The 20,029-nt window shown below is 36.9% G+C and overlaps 3 protein-coding genes across 5 annotated transcripts; all 3 read left to right on the forward strand.

The window, feature by feature from the left end:
- Positions 1–138: 138 nt before the first annotated feature.
- Positions 139–5,765, forward strand: LOC136412266 (calcitonin gene-related peptide type 1 receptor-like). 2 transcript variants are annotated; one of them, XM_066395283.1, is made up of 7 exons: positions 139–509; positions 2,612–2,811; positions 2,955–3,160; positions 3,207–3,425; positions 3,478–3,775; positions 4,202–4,416; positions 5,056–5,765. In XM_066395283.1, the coding sequence occupies exons 2-7, from the start codon at positions 2,745–2,747 to the stop codon at positions 5,266–5,268; spliced, it is 1,218 nt and encodes a 405-aa protein (XP_066251380.1). In that variant the 5' UTR covers positions 139–509; positions 2,612–2,744; the 3' UTR covers positions 5,269–5,765. The 2 variants fall into 2 exon arrangements, with proteins under 2 accessions (XP_066251380.1, XP_066251382.1); XM_066395285.1 differs by having other exon boundaries at positions 3,215–3,425.
- Positions 5,766–6,163: 398 nt separating this feature from the next.
- On the forward strand, positions 6,164–7,433 carry LOC136412002 (general odorant-binding protein 83a-like). The gene is made up of 6 exons (XM_066394839.1): positions 6,164–6,255; positions 6,754–6,829; positions 6,885–6,973; positions 7,040–7,142; positions 7,269–7,333; positions 7,386–7,433. The coding sequence occupies exons 1-6, from the start codon at positions 6,181–6,183 to the stop codon at positions 7,401–7,403; spliced, it is 426 nt and encodes a 141-aa protein (XP_066250936.1). The 5' UTR covers positions 6,164–6,180; the 3' UTR covers positions 7,404–7,433.
- Positions 7,434–9,492: 2,059 nt separating this feature from the next.
- LOC136412001 (probable multidrug resistance-associated protein lethal(2)03659) lies at positions 9,493–19,809 on the forward strand. Of its 2 annotated transcripts, none has more exons than XM_066394838.1 (15): positions 9,493–9,640; positions 11,860–12,203; positions 12,256–12,686; positions 12,740–12,896; positions 13,331–14,199; positions 14,253–14,450; positions 14,745–14,949; positions 15,008–15,419; positions 15,471–15,621; positions 16,072–16,302; positions 16,358–16,583; positions 16,634–16,872; positions 17,861–18,176; positions 19,134–19,302; positions 19,449–19,809. In XM_066394838.1, exons 2-15 carry the CDS (start codon positions 11,881–11,883, stop codon positions 19,476–19,478), a joined length of 3,957 nt encoding a protein of 1,318 aa, XP_066250935.1. In that variant the 5' UTR covers positions 9,493–9,640; positions 11,860–11,880; the 3' UTR covers positions 19,479–19,809. The 2 variants fall into 2 exon arrangements, with proteins under 2 accessions (XP_066250935.1, XP_066250934.1); XM_066394837.1 differs by lacking the exon at positions 9,493–9,640 and adding an exon at positions 9,737–10,196.
- Positions 19,810–20,029: the final 220 nt, after the last annotated feature.

Consider the following 20,029-nt stretch of genomic DNA (forward strand, 5'->3'; position numbering starts at 1 on the left):
CAATATTTAAAGAATTGATTCGCGTAATCGTCTTATCTAGAAAGATATCGGTCCAATTTATCAAACACAAACCTGATTAAATCGTCTTAATTCTTATACCTACATCCTACATGAGATTCGAGAACTTCCATTCAATTTTAATTCGGCATTTTCGTGGATGAACTGCTCAGAAAATCCGGTGCAAGTTTGAACCATGCAGCTTTGTTTAGGTTAACTGATGGCACATATCCAGGAAAGCTCATTTAAAGTAGTTCCAGACCAGGATACAGTGGTAGTAATTGGCGAAAGCTCGCCCGTTCGCGGTTAATATAAACAACGGTGCGTTGTGGATGACTGAAGTTTTGAGGGCCTAATGAATAAATATCGAACAACAAATTAGACCGATTGCTCAACGGGTTTATCATTGATAATCTTAGACACTGATAGTCGTTTTCTTGGTTGAGAAGGAGGAACAATGTCGCGAGACGCATGTTGAAGTGTGCCTTGAGGATTAGCTTAAGATTGATGAGGTGAGTCGAGAATAAATCGCCACAGCTGAGGTGAGAGAATTGTGATAGTGTTTGCATAATTGCCCTTGCTTAATTGCCCGTAATTGCCTTGTTACAATACTACTCCGTTCTCCCATGAAAGTGCCGTCTAGAAGTGCCTGATTTCCCCCCTCATTACCGATATAAATTGTCCGGGAAGGGCGGAATTATAATTTACAATGTCAGTAAAAAATGTCTCCTTTTGAAGCGAAAATCTTACTTATCCAGACTAAGCATCCAGGGTTTCCGAGATTAGAAATCGAGTCAATATACTTGATTCTGGAGCTTTTAACGAGATTCCTGGATTAACAGGTGCCAAATATGGACGGCATAATAAAGCAATCAGCAAATAGAACTGGCGAGTCTCGTATTTGCTCTTGCAATAATTAATTAAACAGTTCAATTGCTGCTAATCTTACTTCAGTCAATATCAGCTAAAATTGGGCAACATTTCAGTTCTGTGGAAAGTGGCTTATTGCACGAAAATTCTTCCTGTTTCCATATTTGTTTGTGCCAGAAAACCAGTTTTTTCCTTGTGCTGCCAGGAGTGGAAAGTGAACTGTTGATGTGAGTTTTTGCACGTTTAAGAGGGAGTGTTTGCATCGGAGCTTTAAGAAGATTTGAGGGACAGATATAAACATTAATGTTTAAATAATAACTCATTCGAGAACGTTTATTTTTGTACAAAATCTTATGAATTTGTGTGAATGCTCCATATAAACAAATCTAAAAATAATACTAATATATCTGCGTACACAGCTCTCAAAAGAACGAATTTACGTACCAGGCATATAATATGTAATTGATCACACTCAAAAAGAACTTATTAAACTCGATATATTCGAAAGTGGGCATACAGAAATAGGGCTCTGAAGTCTGGAATATAGGTAGTTAATATCCAGAGTGTTACATGTGCTCGTACGATGTTAGGGAGTCTGGAAAGGCGGAAAGAAATCCTTTTCCTATGAGTTTGAAATGAGCGTGGTGTATTGCGTTAACGATGTCTATGAACTTCCGAAAATAATGTACTCTTCAAATTCTTAAGAAATCATGTCGAATGAGTTTCTCAGATGCTTCACCAAGATACAGGAATTTATTTAAAGAACACGTGACAATTGATTTCAAAATTTTCCAAAATTACAAGTATTTTAATGTTCAAGAGACTCTCCACATCATTCAGGTTTCTTTAGACATTTCACTAAGACCCATCAATCAAAGAAAAATAGCGATAGAGTAGTTTTTAATTTTAATGTTTAAGATATTGGCGTATACTTCACATCGGATTTCAGGTTTATTGCATTTTTTTAAAACTGTATTTTGGAAAAAAGCACGATTAAATGATGCTACGCCAATGATTGCATTATAATTTGCAGATCTCATAGTAACCCACAAATAAAAAAAAAAGATAAAAATAATATTTAACGGAAATAAAGTGTATGGAATGTGAGTACGTAAGATATGTGAAATACTGTGGAATTCCTCGCCTGAATCGCTGAGAAGTGACAAATAAACATAACGTATTTTACATGTTTTACGTACTCCCATTCCATACACTTATTTCTGCTGATTTCCATTTTTATAATAATGTTTCCTAAGATTCTCTAGGCGATGACGATTTTGTTTTAAAAACAGTGACGTACAGGGCACAGCGTTCCGTCTCAATTTCTTTGCGTCTAATTACGAAATTTGAAGGAAGTTTATTAAACTACGGAAGAGTGGAGATCCGCCAACGAATTCACAATTTTAACTATTTCTTATTATCACAATAAACTGCAGTCTAATTGGTCATAAAACAGAGACGCGCACTTTGATGGTAAATTTACATTTTTTCCCCTTAATAAGAAATTTAAAACGCATTTTTTCTGTATACTCGAAGACCGCACTTACCCCTGTCGAAGCCAGTTACAAACAATACAGAGGTGTACAATCTAACACACTGGCGCAGATCCTTACTAACCCACGCCTTGATTTCCGGTTTTAAAGTAATGCAAATCTAAACGTCTTGTTTTTAGGGTACTAATCCATAAACCGCCTATTGAAAACCTTAAAATGTAATCCAAACAATCAAAAACCTTATCTTTTAGGTTTGATGAAGTTAATCGACGCGAAACACCGCTGATTACATATTTTAGTCTTCTCGTGCCCATCGCAATTTCCATTTACAAACAGTAATTAAAGAAGGGTCAATTAGCAACCACACCCAATCACGTAGGGTCGATGATGGGCAAAGTCACCGAAAAGGGCTTATTGGGCGTGTGCGGTAATTTAACTGACACCCCTTCAGGTAAGTTAAGTACCAAAAATTCACGATCCTGATAGCTTTACTAAGAGACACCATCTTGCAGTTGTAGTGCCAGAATTTTCGATATATTGAACCTTAAGGGTTTTTTCGTTCATTCGGTTATGTACAACACGTTGTTTTTCCAGGGTACTGCCCTGAAATTTACGATGGAGTTTTGTGTTGGAGAGACACAGCACCAGGAACTACAGTCAATCAATCCTGTCCCAATACCATGGGAAATCATTTCGCCTTTAAAGAGTGCTGGCCGAATGGTTCCTGGTTCACTAATGCTGAAAACATCACTTGGACTAATTATCAGCATTGCACTAAGACTTCCGACGAGATTCTCGAGGTATTTCAGTCCTTACGTCTTCAACATCACCCAGATCTTTCAGTAGTTTCACAGGTGTATCAACTTTTTGAACATTATAGGATACTCCATATCATCCGTAGCTCTTTTTGTCTCCTTGGTAATATTCCTGTCATTCAGAACTTTAAGGTGCACCAGAATTAAAATTCATGTTCAGCTATTCAGCTCTTTCTTGGCGAATAATGTATTGTCCATTATATGGTACACAGAGATAGTGACCGAGGTAGCAGTCACCACAGAAAACCCAGTGAGTATTCAAGATCAATACAAAAGTAAGTTTACTCCCAACAGTCTTGCAGTTCTGGTGCAAGTTTCTACATGTAGCCAAAGAGTACTTTATGGTCGCCAACTATATCTGGATGTTCTGTGAGGCTCTACATCTTTATATAGCCCTAGAACTGGTCTTTTTGAATGAGGAAAAGACCATGAAGTGGTTCTATGTCCTCGGATGGGGGGTGCCTTTGCTCATAGTACTCGTCCACAATATGGTACGAGTGTTTCACAGCAAAGACACGGAGAGATGCCTCATGCAAGAAGATTCGTTTAGTACCTGGTTTATCAGTGTACCTGTAACCCTCAGCTTGGGCTGTTCTATGGGTGAGTTACAAAAAAAATGTAATTATCTAAATATTTTCTTATTATTGTCGACGGATTAAGTGTCGAGAATGTAGATTATGTGGCGTAATCCGGAAAATGGAAATTTAATACCACTTATCTCTTAATCCTAGCGGTTTTTGTATCCCTAGGGAGAGTAATATAAGAACGGTGCGTTTCATCTGAGGTCAAGGGTCCTTTATCGGATATTCCACATATAATTTCCTTAACATATGTTTCCCATCCAGAACTATTTATAGAACAGTTTACCAATCTCCGGCTGCAAATGAGCCTTTAGAAACCTCTAATCACGCTAATTGATATGTTTATTTGTGTATACCGGGCAATATTTCTTATTTGACTAGTGATTATAGATCTATAGAACTTTTTAAGTGGCGAAAGCGATGTTGAACTTGTTTATTTTTACAGTGTTTTTGATCGACATCCTACGAGTTCTCCTGACTATAAGGAACCCAAGTTCGCAGAACCCGGCTCCTGATAGCGTCAGAAAGGCTGTAAGGGCCGCCTTCATTCTCACCCCTCTATTTGGGCTTCAGTTAATTTTGATTCCCGTGAAGCCAGATTCACTGCATCCTCTGTATCCTACTTATCAGTACTTCAGAATGATCATAATCGCCTATCAGGTAAGTTCTCGTGATTCGGAATATTTTTAAAAGGGCGTTTGAACGTTAGGCGCAAAATACTTGGTTGCCCCACTAGAGTTTTCATGCAAAGCTGGGTATTTTTTGTCAAATACTCCTACATCTTGTTTAAGCGTGAGCTTCAATTACATTGGCATAGAACTTTTTTTCTCAATTTATACGTTTGTTCATAAAAAAAAGAAATTGTGCCGTCACTGATATTAAACTAAACGTTGGATTTTTTTGAATTTCAGTATTTCCTTCGTGTACTGCAATGAAGGGCATTGATATTACTAAAATCGGTGCAAAATGTGCAATAAAACCTCCAGTAATTAATACAAACACTCATGTTTCCTCGAATATTAAGTAACGAAATTTATTGGCGTAGGTGTCTTATTTGCAAGAAACCTTTGAACTTATTTCTAACAAAATTATATTTTCTAATTTTATTTGGAGATCATTACATTGGAGATTTAAGAGAAATGTAATTCTCCCTTAAATTTTTCACTGGAGGGAACCAAACCGCAACTTCAATTTGCAGCTCCATCTAGTTAAATTATTTTAACTGTTTAACCTTTCCAAAAGATATCGCTAGGACGAATAACAAATTTCCACGGTATATTAAAACAATCACTTTTCCAGGGGTTGTGCTGTGCCACTCTTTTTTGCTTCGCCAACCACGAAGTGCACCAATCGATGAAAAGAAGCTTCCAGAGGAATTTGAACTTTTATAACACTAGGTCGACCAACTTCCCTACGGTGGATAGCAACGGGGCGAATGGGGTGAATGGGCACAATGGTACTGTTATACCTTTGCTAGCGATGCGCAAGAACTCTGCACAAACCGAGATTTAAGGAAGTTAATCGGTCACGTTTCATTCCGTTTTCATTGACTTTCTTGAGTGTTTAACATTCACATAGTAACTGGATAAATTCGTTATTTTTTATTTTTTTATATAATGGCAATAAATTTTTGAAAAAGTTAGGTTTTGGTACCATTTTATGCGTTCAGAAACAATTATATTCGGTCCCAATTACATGCAATTACGATTCCAGTCTTAATGAGCGACAATTAACTTGTGAATATCCGCATGAATGGGTTTTTTTCGTAATCAGTTGCATGACTATTAGTCGAAGGAAGGAAGCTAGTAAGGCTCGCCTACTTCCTTCGACGAGTATTCCATTTATCCATTAATCATATTAGAAAATTGCACGAAGACGACAAAACTGGAAAAATAAAAGAGGAAAAGAGATGTCCCAATATACAATGTCCTCAATGGGAATCCTAGAAATTGCAAGATACAGAGGGCGCAGTAAAACACGTAATTTCGATATTAGATTAACTCAAAGGAAGTGCTATTCGCCATTGTCAAGAAAAGACTCTTAATTGATTCTGGACAATGGCGAAGGAGATTTACAAAATTCGAAGTAACACTAATCATCACAGTAATTTAAAATTTTTGTTGAATTATGTATAATGTAACAGTAATAAATCTTTCATAAACATATTATATATTGCCTTTCTCTCAGTATTATTAACCCTTCTCAGTATTGCTATCCTCTATTATAATCCTCAGATCTCGTTCTATATATTTGAAACAGGAACATTCCAATTATTACTAAACTTTCCTATAATCACTAGTAAAATAATTATTGCTTTTCAGGACAAGTCTCTATTATTATTAACGTCAAAAGTAGCTTGTAACATGAATATCCCCTTTATAAACGAGTTCCTCAATTGTGCAGACATTCAATATCACAAATAGAATGCTTGTCTCAACTAACAAGATGATAAAAGTGGTAGTTTTGGCAATGTTGTTGTCATGTCTGCAACATGTCAAGGTAAGTTACTGATAGTTTATGTCACTAATGTAACGAAATGGGAGACATTAAGTTATAGTTGAGAGCAGTAGTATTGCAATAAAGCAAATTTTTGAGACGCCATGCTCCTGATTTCTATACATGAAATTGAGAATTAGTGAGTTATACACAACGAAAACAAAGGTGAAGGGAGATTTTATTTTGGATTCGATTACTTCCTGAGATGGAACTCCATGATGTGTTGCGTACGCTTCTGATTTCGACAATTCGACTTGAAAGTTTTTTTACACACACATAAACTGTAAATATAAATATGTCCAATGTTTCCCTTAAACGGAGTACCATGTACTGATTTTTCTCAGAATTCGAATGAACAGAATTTTAATTCTTCTTCTGTGAATTAATCTTTCCTTCCTATTGGACGTGGGCACGCCTCTGATCCGAGCATATCAAAGCAAAAATCTCAGTAGCGTAAAATGTTTTTTCTATACTTACAAATTTAATGAAAAGAAATTTTAGGCCTTAACTGAAGAAATGCAAGAGCTGGCTAATCAGCTACACGCCACCTGCGTGGAGGAAACTGGAACTGCTGAAAGTACGCTTAACATCCCCAATTTTACCCCTTAATGATAAAATTCCTCAAATTTTAGACGCAATTTCCGATGCTAGAAAGGGGATCTTTGACGAAGCCGAGAGCTTCAAGTGCTATATCAAGTGCCTACTAAGCCAAATGGCTATTGTGAGTGCTCTTTTTAAGGTTTTTTACCCCCCCCCCTTGAGGTGTATAAGAAATTGCATATTCTAGATAGATGATGATGGGGTCATAGACGTAGATGCGATGGTGGCAGTGATGCCTGAGGACCTTCAAGAAAAATCTGAACCAATAATAAGGAAATGCGGAAGTATCAGTAAGTTATTAAAGAGAATTAGAAAAAAAGATTATTCGTAGGTATAGGCAAAAGAACTTGTGGTGCCTTCTTTTAAAGTTTTGATCGAATGAGTAGATTTATTGTAACTGAGTGATTTAATTACAGAAGGCGCAAATGCTTGTGATAGTGCCTGGCTCACCCACAAATGCTACTACAAGGAGGGTCCAGAGGTAAACTTTGATGAGTTTCCCTGAATTTGGAATTATTTTTTTTCTTTTGCAGGATTATTTCCTGATCTAGATCAGCAGTTAAATAAAGAGAATACTGAAGACAATAGTGGAATTTTATTGTTATATTGAGATAACTCAAATCGCAGAGAAAAAATCGATGGCGAAAAGCTGTGAAATGTCACGCTAAAAGTGTTGTATAGAGGTTGCGTAAACGGGCATGTCTAATCGTATCTGCGGATTAACAGTTGGACACAAAAATTCCTGCTTTTTCAAACCAAAACGAGCAGAAAAAGCCATCGACCTTATTATTTTGTCGGGTACCGCATTCGTCACGCCTTGTGAGGTGTTGCAATCGGTCTGCTCAGGTGACCACTGCAATCTGCTGACCACCACAACAATAGCAATCTTCAAGAGTACTCGGCGCTTTGCTTCTCCACATATAAATTTGGCGATTCTAACAATTATTTTTCTTAGCACTTGGCAAAGTTTTTATATTTTAAAATCTTGTCCTTTAATCTCGTACGCCCTTGGTTTAAAACTAATCTAATTGGAAATTTTACAATCTATTAAAAAGGCTTAAATCAATTTTCTCAGAGAATTTCACAGCTTTAACTTTTCTCCTTAGGATTCGGCACTTTCATTAAATTTCTATCTTTCAAAATCAGTTTTGGATGCTTTCCACACACGGCCTAGTCTCCCCCCGGTTTTAAATGAATTTAAGAGAAAATTTAACACTCCTTTTGAAAAGATTTAAATTAATTTTCGTAGAGAAATTCACAGTTCTATCTGTTTCTCTTGGAGTTCGGAAATTTAATGAAATACCTAATGGATCGAAAGGAGATTTAGATTTTTTGGTTTTACTCACATTTCGGATAATTGCTGTCACGTATAATTTGGGACAAGCACTATATTACATTTGAATAACTTTGCATTGCGATGAATTTGGTGTGTAATGAACCGTACGTTTAGCCATTTATTGGCCGTAGGTTGAATACACAATTTTAGGTATAAAATTACAACTTGTTGTTGCCCTTCCACGTCTTCGTAAAAAATCAAAGCTTTCTTCACCATTTTGACATGAAATTTCAACCTGACTTTACCACCCCCAAAAATTTTCTCTTCAGGGTCAAATTATTAACGTGCTGCCAACTTCAACTGATGTCAGCTAATTTCCCTGAAAATGTTCAAATCCAATTGGAAAATAGTTGAAAGCTTGTTTCCAAAAGTATATTTTCTTTTTTAGGGATGAAATGGAGCCAGCTCATTTTCTTTGCATTTACGAAGGTGCGGAATTAATTAGCGGCGTCAGTGCTAATAGAGCGAAGGGGATGCATCCGGAAATATCCCCCGATGATCTGACAGCAGTCTAAATCAAAGGGTAACATTTTCGAGGGGTTGTTGACTGCAATAGGGATGTGGTCTCTAAATAGGTTGTTGTTGGTGGAAGCCGATAAAGGCAAGCTACTTTTGCTTTGTCATATCTTCCAGAGGGTCAATGTGTACGATTTTTGCGCAAATTATGCTTTTATGTTGTGCTTATTTTATAGTCATTTTGTAGGAATATGTTGTAACTGACAGAGGTGAAATAAAAGGGAAGTTTGTCAATTTTTTAATTTTTCATAAAATAATAAAAATTAAAAGGAAATAACTGTAATGCCCTTTTTGAGTGGTCGCCAAAATTTTCTCTAAAATAGCAACGCTGCGATGTTCATGTACCACAGCAACGCAAGTGCGAAAAAGATAGAAGTAGGTATAATTTTGTAGATAGGGGTGTGTTTGCGGCGGTGTCAGATTCTTTATTAAATTTCAATAGGGAACAAGTTCAGATTTTTTTTAAAGCAAACGCTACTTTCAAGTATTAAAAACTAGTATTCAAATATTTTTCAGACCACATCAGGCCTCATCGGCACAGAGCCTAAGTAAATCTACTTTTTCGCCATAACAAAATTCGACCGTTTCTTCGCCATATTGGCGAGAATTTCAATTTCATTTATAGGGAAGTTAAGTTCACACAACTCTCAAACCCTCAGTATATGAGAGCGATGACTCAGTATTAAATAGTAATGTTAGCTCTGTATATGCACACAGTCACACAACGTGTACAAAACATAAAAGTTTGTGTTCAAATTAGACACGGAAAGAGGATTTTTCATACCTTTAAAAAATGTTATTGTTAAGAATTTATAGGAAAAACATCACGTTTTTGCAGGATTCAGTGTCGGATACGTCAATGTTCCTTAGTGGTGATTTATTATTGATGAATTATTATTAGGTTTAGAAAATCTCTTGTTGATTTTGTACATACAGGTGAGTACTGATTTTTTTGGGGGAATTAGCGGTTTGCAGAAATCATCAAACAGGAACTGTAAGCGACCAATAATCCATTATGATTGTCATAGCAATTCACACCTGAGCTAATCATGGGATTGATGTATCGAATCGCATAGTTTTCAGTGCCAATTCGCCGGTGAACATACGCACTTAGAAAAACCTGACCTTTTGTGCGGCAAAAAGTGAATTTCGAAACGCGAAATTTGAAATTTGACCCACTAAAACGTGCAAAACAAAAGTAAAATCCGGTCAAAGAATTTTCCCAATCTCATGTTAAAATCGATTGTTACGTGTCCCCCCAACGGTCCGGTGTGACAACAAAGTTACTTAAGATCTCTATTGGTGCATTAAGATTACAGCAATAATTTATTGTTTGTTTAATCATTTTTAGTGGCCTCTTATAGGGTCCGGCAGTGAGATCGAATTAATGGTGCATTCTCGAATTCGAAAAAAACCGATGTGAATATTATTGCAAAACTGTCCCCATTAGTGTGTGCAACAAGGACTAGCCCTATATACTGTTTTTGTCGCGGTAAGCCTCCACCCTTAACACTTCTCGTCTGTCAGCATGTCGGTCCTCCCTGTATCTCTGGTAAAATTGCTTTAGTTCCGCATATTTCAGCAATTTGGTTTGGTTCTTCCTCGTGCCAATCAATTTCCTGTAAACAATATTTTTCGATGGACAATAGATGAAAAATCAAACTCTTTCACTTCACCAAATATCATTAATTGAGTTTTGCATAACCGCCGGTTATTCGATAACAAGAATTTGCAAAGATCATTGTTCGAATGTAGATTTCCTACCGGCAGTTATACAAGAGGGTTATAAGCACTTTTACTCCACTATCTTAATAGTCAAAAAAAGTGATTTTTAATCGGTTACGTGTTGTCGCAGGCTCAAAACGAAGAAATTCAATCCCAGTCATGCCACAACTCTACTAATAATTGTTAAAAAAAGCAACCCTAAAGCAAAAATAAATAAATAATCATGAAAACTGATTATGGTGTTAAATCATTGATCTGGGATAGGAAAATCGGAAACTTTGAAACATTCAGAATTTTATTCCATGGCTTCATATATAAATATATATATATATATATACAGGTTGTCCAAATTTAGAATTCAATCGTTCTACGTCAGAACGTTTTCGTGTAAAAGGCTTTATAAAGCTGAACTTATTATGGAACAAAAATTTGAACATAGTGTAAGATTTTTGCAGGTTTCCGTATATTGCCTTGGATCTCCAAGTGTCTGCTTTAGTTCAGTAATTGCCTCCTGAGGTGTTGGTTAAAAATGTTGAACCAGGGAGTTATAAAGGAAAAAGGAGGGGAAAATATAATTTTCTATTTTTTCATTGTTTAAATATTTTTTTGGCCACTAGAAACAATTTATTCTAGATTTTTTTACCATCTTCAAGCTTTAGATTTCTGCTTAAATTACCTTTTCATGTATTTTTTTTCTAAATTTAGAAGCCGGCCAGCTTATGACACTGTTTTAGCCACTGCATACGACTTTCTCCACGTTTCTCTATATAATCTTCAAGCTCTAGGTTTCTCCTAGAGAATTATCTGTTGAGATGTTGTTTCGAAATTCAGGAATAGGGGAATTATGGGGATATGATTAGGGGAAAATGTAAATTCTCAATGCGTGGTTTTTCCTAAGAATTTTCAATTTCTGCGTAGCTTATAATATTGTTTTGCTCACTGTTAATGATTTTCGCCAAGTTTCCTTATAAAAATGCGAAATTCTGCCTCCCTGTATATCGGAAATGGTGTGTTTCTGACCACGGGTTTATTCGCACCGTTTTATTATTTTGCAAAGTTCTATCTCTCTCCGAAATATCTCCATGATGATATGTCACATATTATACACCCTGTATACAATATTTTAAAGATTTTCCTATGCAATCTTAGAGCCCCTAGATTCTGCATTAATTTACCTCATTAGGCGTTTATTGAACATTTATATTTTCATCACTGGAAGTAATTTTTTTCCAGTTTTTTAACGATATCTCCTAGCTCTGAGGTTTTATTTTAAAATCCCTCATCAAACGTTTTCTAAGCAAATTTGAACCAATAGAGCCAAAGCCAGATAAATGGAGAAAATTTCCAGAGATTTGTTAATCTGGATCTCATGATTACTTAGGGAATTCAATAACACTTTTACTGAGTGGCTTCCAAACACGAAATTTTAGCCGCAACCTGTTACCCATAATATGGATGACAGTGCTGCTTCAGACGAACTAAAGAACAAACGAGAACACCCCCGATCCAGAGCAAACTGGCTGTCGAATTTGTTCTTTTGCTGGGGATTACCCATATTCTACAAAGGATGGACTAAAGATTTTAATGAAGAGGACTTGTACAAGCCTTTGAAAGAACATGAATCGCACCGGCTCGGAGATAAACTGGAAGAAGAATGGAAGCTAGAAAGAATGAACCATGCCAGACCTTTGCTGCTGCGAGCCCTCTGGAGGTTATTTCGCAAGGAAATCCTTATTTATGGTTTAGTGTTGTTTGTGCAAGAATTTGTTTTAGGGTAAACAAAGGAACTTCTTAATAAATTTTGTATTAGTTCTTATTATTTGCAGGCTGTCTCAGCCTTTAGCCCTAGGAAAACTGATGAACTATTACCGACCCAATCAAACAAACGTTTCCCTTCAGGAAGCTTATTTGTACGCAGGAATCCTCATTCTGACCTCATTTCTTTCGGTAATGGTCTCACATAGCTATATGCTGGCTAGTCACCATTTGGGTATGAAAATGAGAATTGCCTGCTGCTCCCTCATATACAGGAAGACCTTGAAGCTGAGCAAAACAGCTCTAATTGACACCACCATAGGGCAAATGATCAACTTGTTATCCAATGATGTAGCCAGATTTGATAATTCAGTGCGGTACCTGCATTATTTATGGGTGGCCCCATTAGAAACCCTCTTAATCATGTATCTCTTGTACTACAATGTGGGATTTACATCACTTTCTGGATTTTGTTTGATCGTCTTGTTTATGCCCCTGCAAAGTAAGTTATTTTTATATATATTTTTTGGGAATGCAATAAAAGGTGGTTTGCAGTGATTTTAGGGAAATTGGCCTCGAAATTCCGTCTGCGAACTGCGGTGACGACAGACGAAAGGGTGAGGAGTATGAGCGAGATTATCTTGGGAATTCAAGTTATCAAGATGTATAATTGGGAGAAGAATTTTTCGACTATCATCGATCAAATCAGGAAGTAAGTATTAACTAAATAGGCAATTTCTCTACACATTGCCTTTGAATAATGCATAATTCCCAATAGATATTTTCTTGGATTTAAAGGCAAAGCTTCTTCTATTATCACTAAATTAAGCCACTAAATCCTCCACAAATCAGAGGCGTGTTAGCCTTAGATTTAAAATCATAAAGCATCTTTGAAAATACTATGGTTTTACATTAATTTACATTAATCTATATTTTATGCCTTTTTCTTTATAAAAATAATTTGCTCACTTTATACAATTTAGGCATCATACACAGAACGGTACAGTAAAATTAGAAAAACATTATATATGAGACTCGTTAGGAAAAGCTGTTTTGAGTCTTATACGAGTGTACTCGTGTCATATTCTCCTCATTCGTTACAGAAAGTATGCATTTCCTAACTATTACATTTTGTTAAAATTTTAGCCTGGAAATCCGGCAAATCCGTCTAGCCTCCTACATCCGCGCCCTGCACGTGTCCTTCAGCAAATTCATCACCAGAACCTCAATCTTCCTCTGTATTTTGGCCTATACCCTCACGGGAAACCGCCCCAATGCAGAATTCGTCTACGTAGTCCAATCCTTCTACAACATTATCAAGGCTGCAATGACCAACAACTTCCCGCAGGCTGTTTCAGACCTAGCAGAAACTCTGGTCTCAATCAAAAGAATTGAGAACTTTCTCCTGTTTCATGAGGTGAAAACCTCCCAAATCAAACACTCTCAAAAGAAGGTGATTCACTCGACTCCTCTTATTAATGCGGGCAGTAAAAGATCTGTAGGCATCTACCTACATGATGTTTCTGCGAAGTGGAATGTCTTCATGCAAGAAGATACCTTATCAGGGATAAATTTCAACGTAGGCCCTAAACAATTGGTTGCAGTGGTCGGCCCTGTAGGGTCGGGCAAAACTTCATTGCTTCACGTCATAATGAAGGAGTTGACTATGGGAAAAGGAGTTAAAGATATAGTAGGAACCATCTCTTATGCCTCGCAGGAACCATGGTTGTTTGCGGGAACTATAAGACAAAACATTCTCTTCGGAGAACCCTTCCTGAAGAGCAGGTATGAAAGGGTAGTGAGGGTCTGTGCATTGGACCGAGACTTCGATATTTTACCCTATGGAGATAAAACTGTTATCGGCGATCGGGGGGTTACTATGAGTGGAGGGCAAAGGGCTAGAATAACCCTAGCAAGGGCTGTTTACAAGGAGGCAGACATTTACTTGCTCGATGATCCATTATCTGCCGTTGATACCCACGTTGGGAAGAAGCTATTTGAGGAGTGTATTGCTGGTTAGTTCTAGTAAGGCCATATTGACTAATTTTGTTAAAAACTATTCCTTAAGGGTTCCTGAAGAATAAATGCACAGTCCTGGTAACCCATCAGCTTCAGTTCCTGAAATCAGTTTCGAAAATTTACGTAATGGAAAATGGGAAAATTGCAGCTACTGGGGACTATCACGAGATTCAGGCCTGCAAAAGCGAGTTTTCCAGGCTGTTCAAGAACCAAGTGGAGGAAGAGGATGAGGGAAATGATGAGCAAGGTAGTTTAAACTTTCTGGAAAGACCGAATTTTCTGACTTTTTTAAATAAATCATTATTGATTATTACTTTGGTGTTTTTTCGTTGCATAAAATTATTTGATTCATCTTGTATAATTTTTCCAAGTTTATCCAGGCCATCTTGGAACCTTAAGTTTCTGTTCCGAAGTACCTCTTCAGATGTTTATTCAAAAAAATATAATAGGCGTATAAAGTAAAATATTTAAGAGAAAATCTATAAATTTTTCTAAACTAAAACCCTCACTAAACTAATATTTTTTCCTAAATTCGTTTCAGTCGCTACCTCAATGCGCCTATGCGAACCAGTAGACGACGAGCCATCCGAAATCAAGGAATCGAGAGAAACTGGCTCAATAGCCGGCAAGGTTTACAAAGCCTATTTTACCGCTGCAGGCGGTTGGTGCTCCGCCATTTTCGTCCTCGTCCTCTTTGTTCTCACTCAAATGGCCTCCAGCTCTGCAGACTACTTCATCAAGTTTTGGTATAAATAATCATGAAATCCTACGATTATAACGTAATTTACCAGATTCATGTAACAGGGTCAATCTGGAGCAATCCAGACATGAGAGAGACGTCAAAAATGATTCTCTATATAAATCAGAGGAGGATGATGTGTATTTGGAAGAAAATTACAATAAGATCATGGCTGTCGGGCTTAATGAGTTGGAAATTAGCAAATTAGATGCATTTTTCACTACCAATATCTGCTTCTACATCTACTCCTCGATTATTGCTTTAGTTATTGGAGTTACAATAATCAGATCCATTACTTTCTACTGGGTCTGCATGTCTGCTTCAGTGAAGATGCACAATAAAATGTTCCAAAGGGTTATCAATGCCACAATGAGATTCTTCAACACCAATTGCTCAGGAAGGGTTTTGAATAGATTCTCCAAAGACATGGGGGCTGTAGATGAAAAGCTGCCCTATGTTTTGATCGATACGATCCAGGTTAGCATTGTTTTAAGCTTTATGATGTTGTTACGTGTAAAAGTTTTCCAGATAGCTCTCAACGTATTGGCCGTAAACGTAGTCATCGCCTCAGTGGATCCATGGATCTTGATCCCAACCCTAGTCATCGCTTCAATGTTTTATTTTTACCGAATTGTTTTTTTGAGAACCAGCAGAAATATTAAAAGAATGGAAGCCACTAGTGAGTACCTAGTGCCTTTTTGAATACAGGGTGGAATCGCCAAATGGAGTAAATTCAATATTTGCATATTTCGACATATGGGAAAAAAATACCGAAACACGTCAATTTTAAGTTCTGAAATTACATCCTGCAACGTAAAAATTTCATCTCTAAATTTAATCCCCTTTTCGTGACAGTTACAATCCCCAAATTTTTAAATTGGGAGTATAAGTTTGTGATATCTCATTTTAAAGTTCTTTTCATTCCCTTTTCAAGACTGCTATGGTTTTAAGCTTTACTGCAAAGAATAATAAAGAATAAATTCATGTAATTGACGAAATTTTCTACAAAAAACTAAAGACTTAATAACTAATACTCTCTCATTATTGATAATGTAATAAAATAACAAAACAAATTTGGCTGTTCCACTCTGTATAAATTGTCGACTTAAATGGGATGTTTTTCGTGCAGCTCGAAGTCCAGTTTTCTCCCACATCAACGCCTCCCTTCAAGGCCTAACCACAATCAGAGCCTTTAGAGCTCAGGAGATACTCAGAAATGAGTTCGATAACTACCAGGACGTGCACAGCTCCGCCTTCTATATGTTCCTATGTTGTAATCAGACTTTCGGCTTCTGGCTGGACTTTCACTGCATCATCTACGCCTCCCTAGTCACTTTGAGCTTCTTCTTCATCGGAAATGGTTCATTATTTTTCACTCAGGGTTTCATGAGTATTAATTAACTTTGAGACTTTAGAAACTTATGGGGCAAACGTGGGTCTAGCAATAACGCAGGCCATGAGCCTCACGGGAATGTTTCAATGGGGAATGAGGCAATGGAGCGAGTTGGAGAACAACATGACATCAGTGGAGAGAGTGGTGGAGTATACTGAGATCGAGCAGGAGACCAAAGGGGAGGAAAAGGCGCCTTTAAAAACTTGGCCGGAGCACGGGCAATTGGAGTTTAAATCTGTTTATCTGAGGTTAGTTCTGGTTGGTTCTTATAGAGTTTCGTTCAAGGGAAGATTCTTAGATATGCCACGAATGAGCCCTATGTCCTCAACAATCTAACCTTCAAAATTAAGTCCAAGGAGAAAGTGGGGATTGTAGGCAGGACCGGAGCTGGGAAGTCCTCCATCATAGCAGCTCTGTTTCGGCTAGCCGATGTGGAAGGAAAGATCATTATTGATGGGATTTGCACCAGAGATATCCCCTTGAAGACCATGAGGTCCAAGATTTCGATAATACCTCAGGAGCCCATAATTTTCTCAGGTAAGTTTCGCGAAAATTGCTTTGAAATCAAATTACTCGAAAACCGATAAAAATGAGTATAAGAAAGTGCATTACAGAATTATTTTTTGTGGTGGAGAGACAATATTCAATAATATATAGGATATACTATGAAAAAATAAAAAAGTGAAGTTTGCAGGACTTAAAGAGAATAATTTCGATAGCATTCTCGTACGTCCTCTTTAACACTTCCTTTAGAAGCATTGGAAACATGTTTTTTAAAACCTCTTGTTACTTGAAATTTAAGAGAGATTGCTCTCGAGATTTCTACAGATAGACTGACCTTAATATGTAGGAAATTTTAAAAATTGTGAAATGTACAATGTATGCGAAACGAAAAAGTGGAGTTTTAGCGTTACAGGTGAAGTGACTGAGTTAAATCGAAAATCGATAAAGATAGCTAAAGCAAAGTTTATTGGGGAATTGTTTCTTGTAACAGATATGTTTATAATATTCGATAATATACAGGGTTTCCCGTGGAAAAAGTGTAAATTTGCAGGCCATAAAAGGAATCATGTCCACCTCCATGTAAAAGGCGTTTAAAATAAGTTCTTATTAGTCGTCATGGTACACGAAAACTAGAGGAGTTAGATATGGGGATATAAAAGGATAGGAAAATAAAGCCCAAAAAGTTGCAAAGTGAAAAAAAAACATACAGGGTGTTCTATATGAAAATGTGGGATTCTAGTTTCCCAAAGTAAGCGTTATATCCGAAGAAATTTCCTCTCTAGCGAGCTCATTGTAGTCTTATTTTGTCTCTCTCTTGATCCGCTTAACTTTATTAAAATTCCAAACATGTCCGCCCAAATAATTAAGCCCCAACATGTTATTTTTGAAGGGGAAATTGTTGTTTTTCCCAAGTTTCTGCCAAACTTTTTTATTAAAGAACACCGCTTTTCTAATGGGATTGCCTCCATATTCAATTTTCCTCTCCGTCTTTAAGTCTACCACTAAAAATACGTAAATATAGGAACTCTTCGCTCGAATCTGGATCCCTTCGGCCAATATCCAGACGAGGCAATTTGGAACGCTCTAGATGAAGTGGAACTCAAAGGAGTGGTATCCGAGTTAAAGGGAGGTTTGGACAGTATAGTGTCGGAAAGTGGGGCCAACTTTAGTCTTGGACAGAGGCAGCTGGTCTGCCTTGCGAGGGCAATTGTCCACAACAACAAAATTCTCGTTTTAGATGAGGCAACTGCAAATGTCGATCCGAAGACTGATGCTCTCATTCAGACTACTATTAGGAAAAAGTTTGCTGATTGCACGGTCCTAACTATAGCTCACAGGTAAGATAGATGGAGATTTAAAACTGTAAAATCATATTAAAACCTCATATAAACTTAATAAAATGTCGTAATAAAAAACCCATATAAACGCAGTAAACTGTCTAAGCATCAAGAATGTCACTTCTCAATTCAGTTGAATATGTCAAATTTTTGAGCTTCTTTTGTTTTCATTTAACCCCCTTGATATAAAAAAATAATCTAAGAAATACGCGATCACTAGAGATTTAATGTGCGAGTCTGCATCTAAGCGCCAAAATGGCCGACTTTTGCAGCTGACTTTGTCTTGATCATGCCATTTTTCGAATGTGTTAGGCAGGGACAGACAATGACAGCATTCATTTTGTGTCTACATATCAAGTTGCGTTTATCAAGCCCTTTAATTTTTTTTAATTAAGAAAGTCAATCTTATTGATACATTAATTCGTCAGCATCGAACGATGCAGTTTTAGGAATTTAATATCAACCTCCGTTAAAGATTCTTGTCGAGGGAGCTTTCGCGATGAAATATCGAAACTTTGAAGTATAAAAAGCTTTGAGAAATATAAGTAATAAATGGTTCTTACCAGTAAAATCGAAAATCGATATAAAATTGCGAAGTGTCTAGGAGGGTTATGTTGGGGTTTTACACTTCAAGTGTTCATTTTTCCTTAGGCAATATAAGACAGATGAATGTAATATCTTTCATTCCATGTTGGGGGATTTTTTCGTCAACTCAAAATAGACCAGTACACAAACTTAAAACAGCAAAAATCCCAGTAAAAACACTATGAAATTTTCGTGTGCTTCTTTAATGAAAAGACTAGCCCTGTAGCTCGTTTAATTCGCTTTACAAATGTTCACTTCCTTTAAAAACCGATTTATATCTCCAATTTCCGGCGCCCTTTGGAATCAAATTATTAGAACTCTCATATTACCCCGTTAGGGAGGATGAATAAACCTTTGGGGTATTAATTTCAGATTGAACACTGTGATGGATTCGGATAAAATACTGGTGATGGACGCTGGGGAAGCTATTGAATTTGACCATCCCCATATGCTTCTCCAGAACGCTCAAAGTGTGTTTCACGGTTTGGTGAAAGAGACTGGAAAAGCGTCGGCGGAGTATTTGGCTACGGTTGCAAAGGAGGTAAAACGAGCCCCTTATTACAAATTTAAACCCCGGCTTTAGCCCGCATTGCCTGCATACTTTCGAAATAATCCAGAAAATAACTTCCTTATGTATAAGGGTAAGGAAATTTTAGGCCTTTGGGCATTAATTGTTTCCCTCTACAGAGATACGAGAAGAGCTTGGAGAGTCACTGACAAATGGCATTTACCGAACTAGTTCCTATAGGAGAATGAGCCCTCAAGATCTTGCCCTTAAGTGCCCAAGTGCTGTGAGTTCAGTCAAAACGTTTTATTAATAACATTACTTTTATAATGTAGAAGCATCACAAAAATTAATCAGGTACAAATATTTATTTCTTTGTGAATTAGGCTTAGGATTACTTAAGTAGTACGTATGTACCAGTGCAGTGTGGTACCAATGCCTGTGGTATGTGTCTTTTATTAAAAAAATGTTGTTTTTTAAGTTGTAGATTTTAATGCACCTTTTTAATATATTATTGTTATGATATTTTTACAAACACTAGAACATTGGGGAGTTTCATTTCGAAACAGCTCTACTTGAATAATTCATGCTTTCCGATCTAATCAGCTCAACAAACAAGGCACGACTCTGATTTGCACTCAAACGACAGCACACGCATTATTTCAATGAATCAGTGTTTAACCCTCAAAATGGCGAAATGTGCCTCATTCCTCAGAAAAGCCCTCATTTTGACCCAAGAAGCGTGGTTAAAATTTTGCCTCGA

The sequence above is a fragment of the Euwallacea similis genome, chromosome 11 (assembly GCF_039881205.1).
Source record: "Euwallacea similis isolate ESF13 chromosome 11, ESF131.1, whole genome shotgun sequence".
Taxonomy (NCBI): domain Eukaryota; kingdom Metazoa; phylum Arthropoda; class Insecta; order Coleoptera; family Curculionidae; genus Euwallacea; species Euwallacea similis.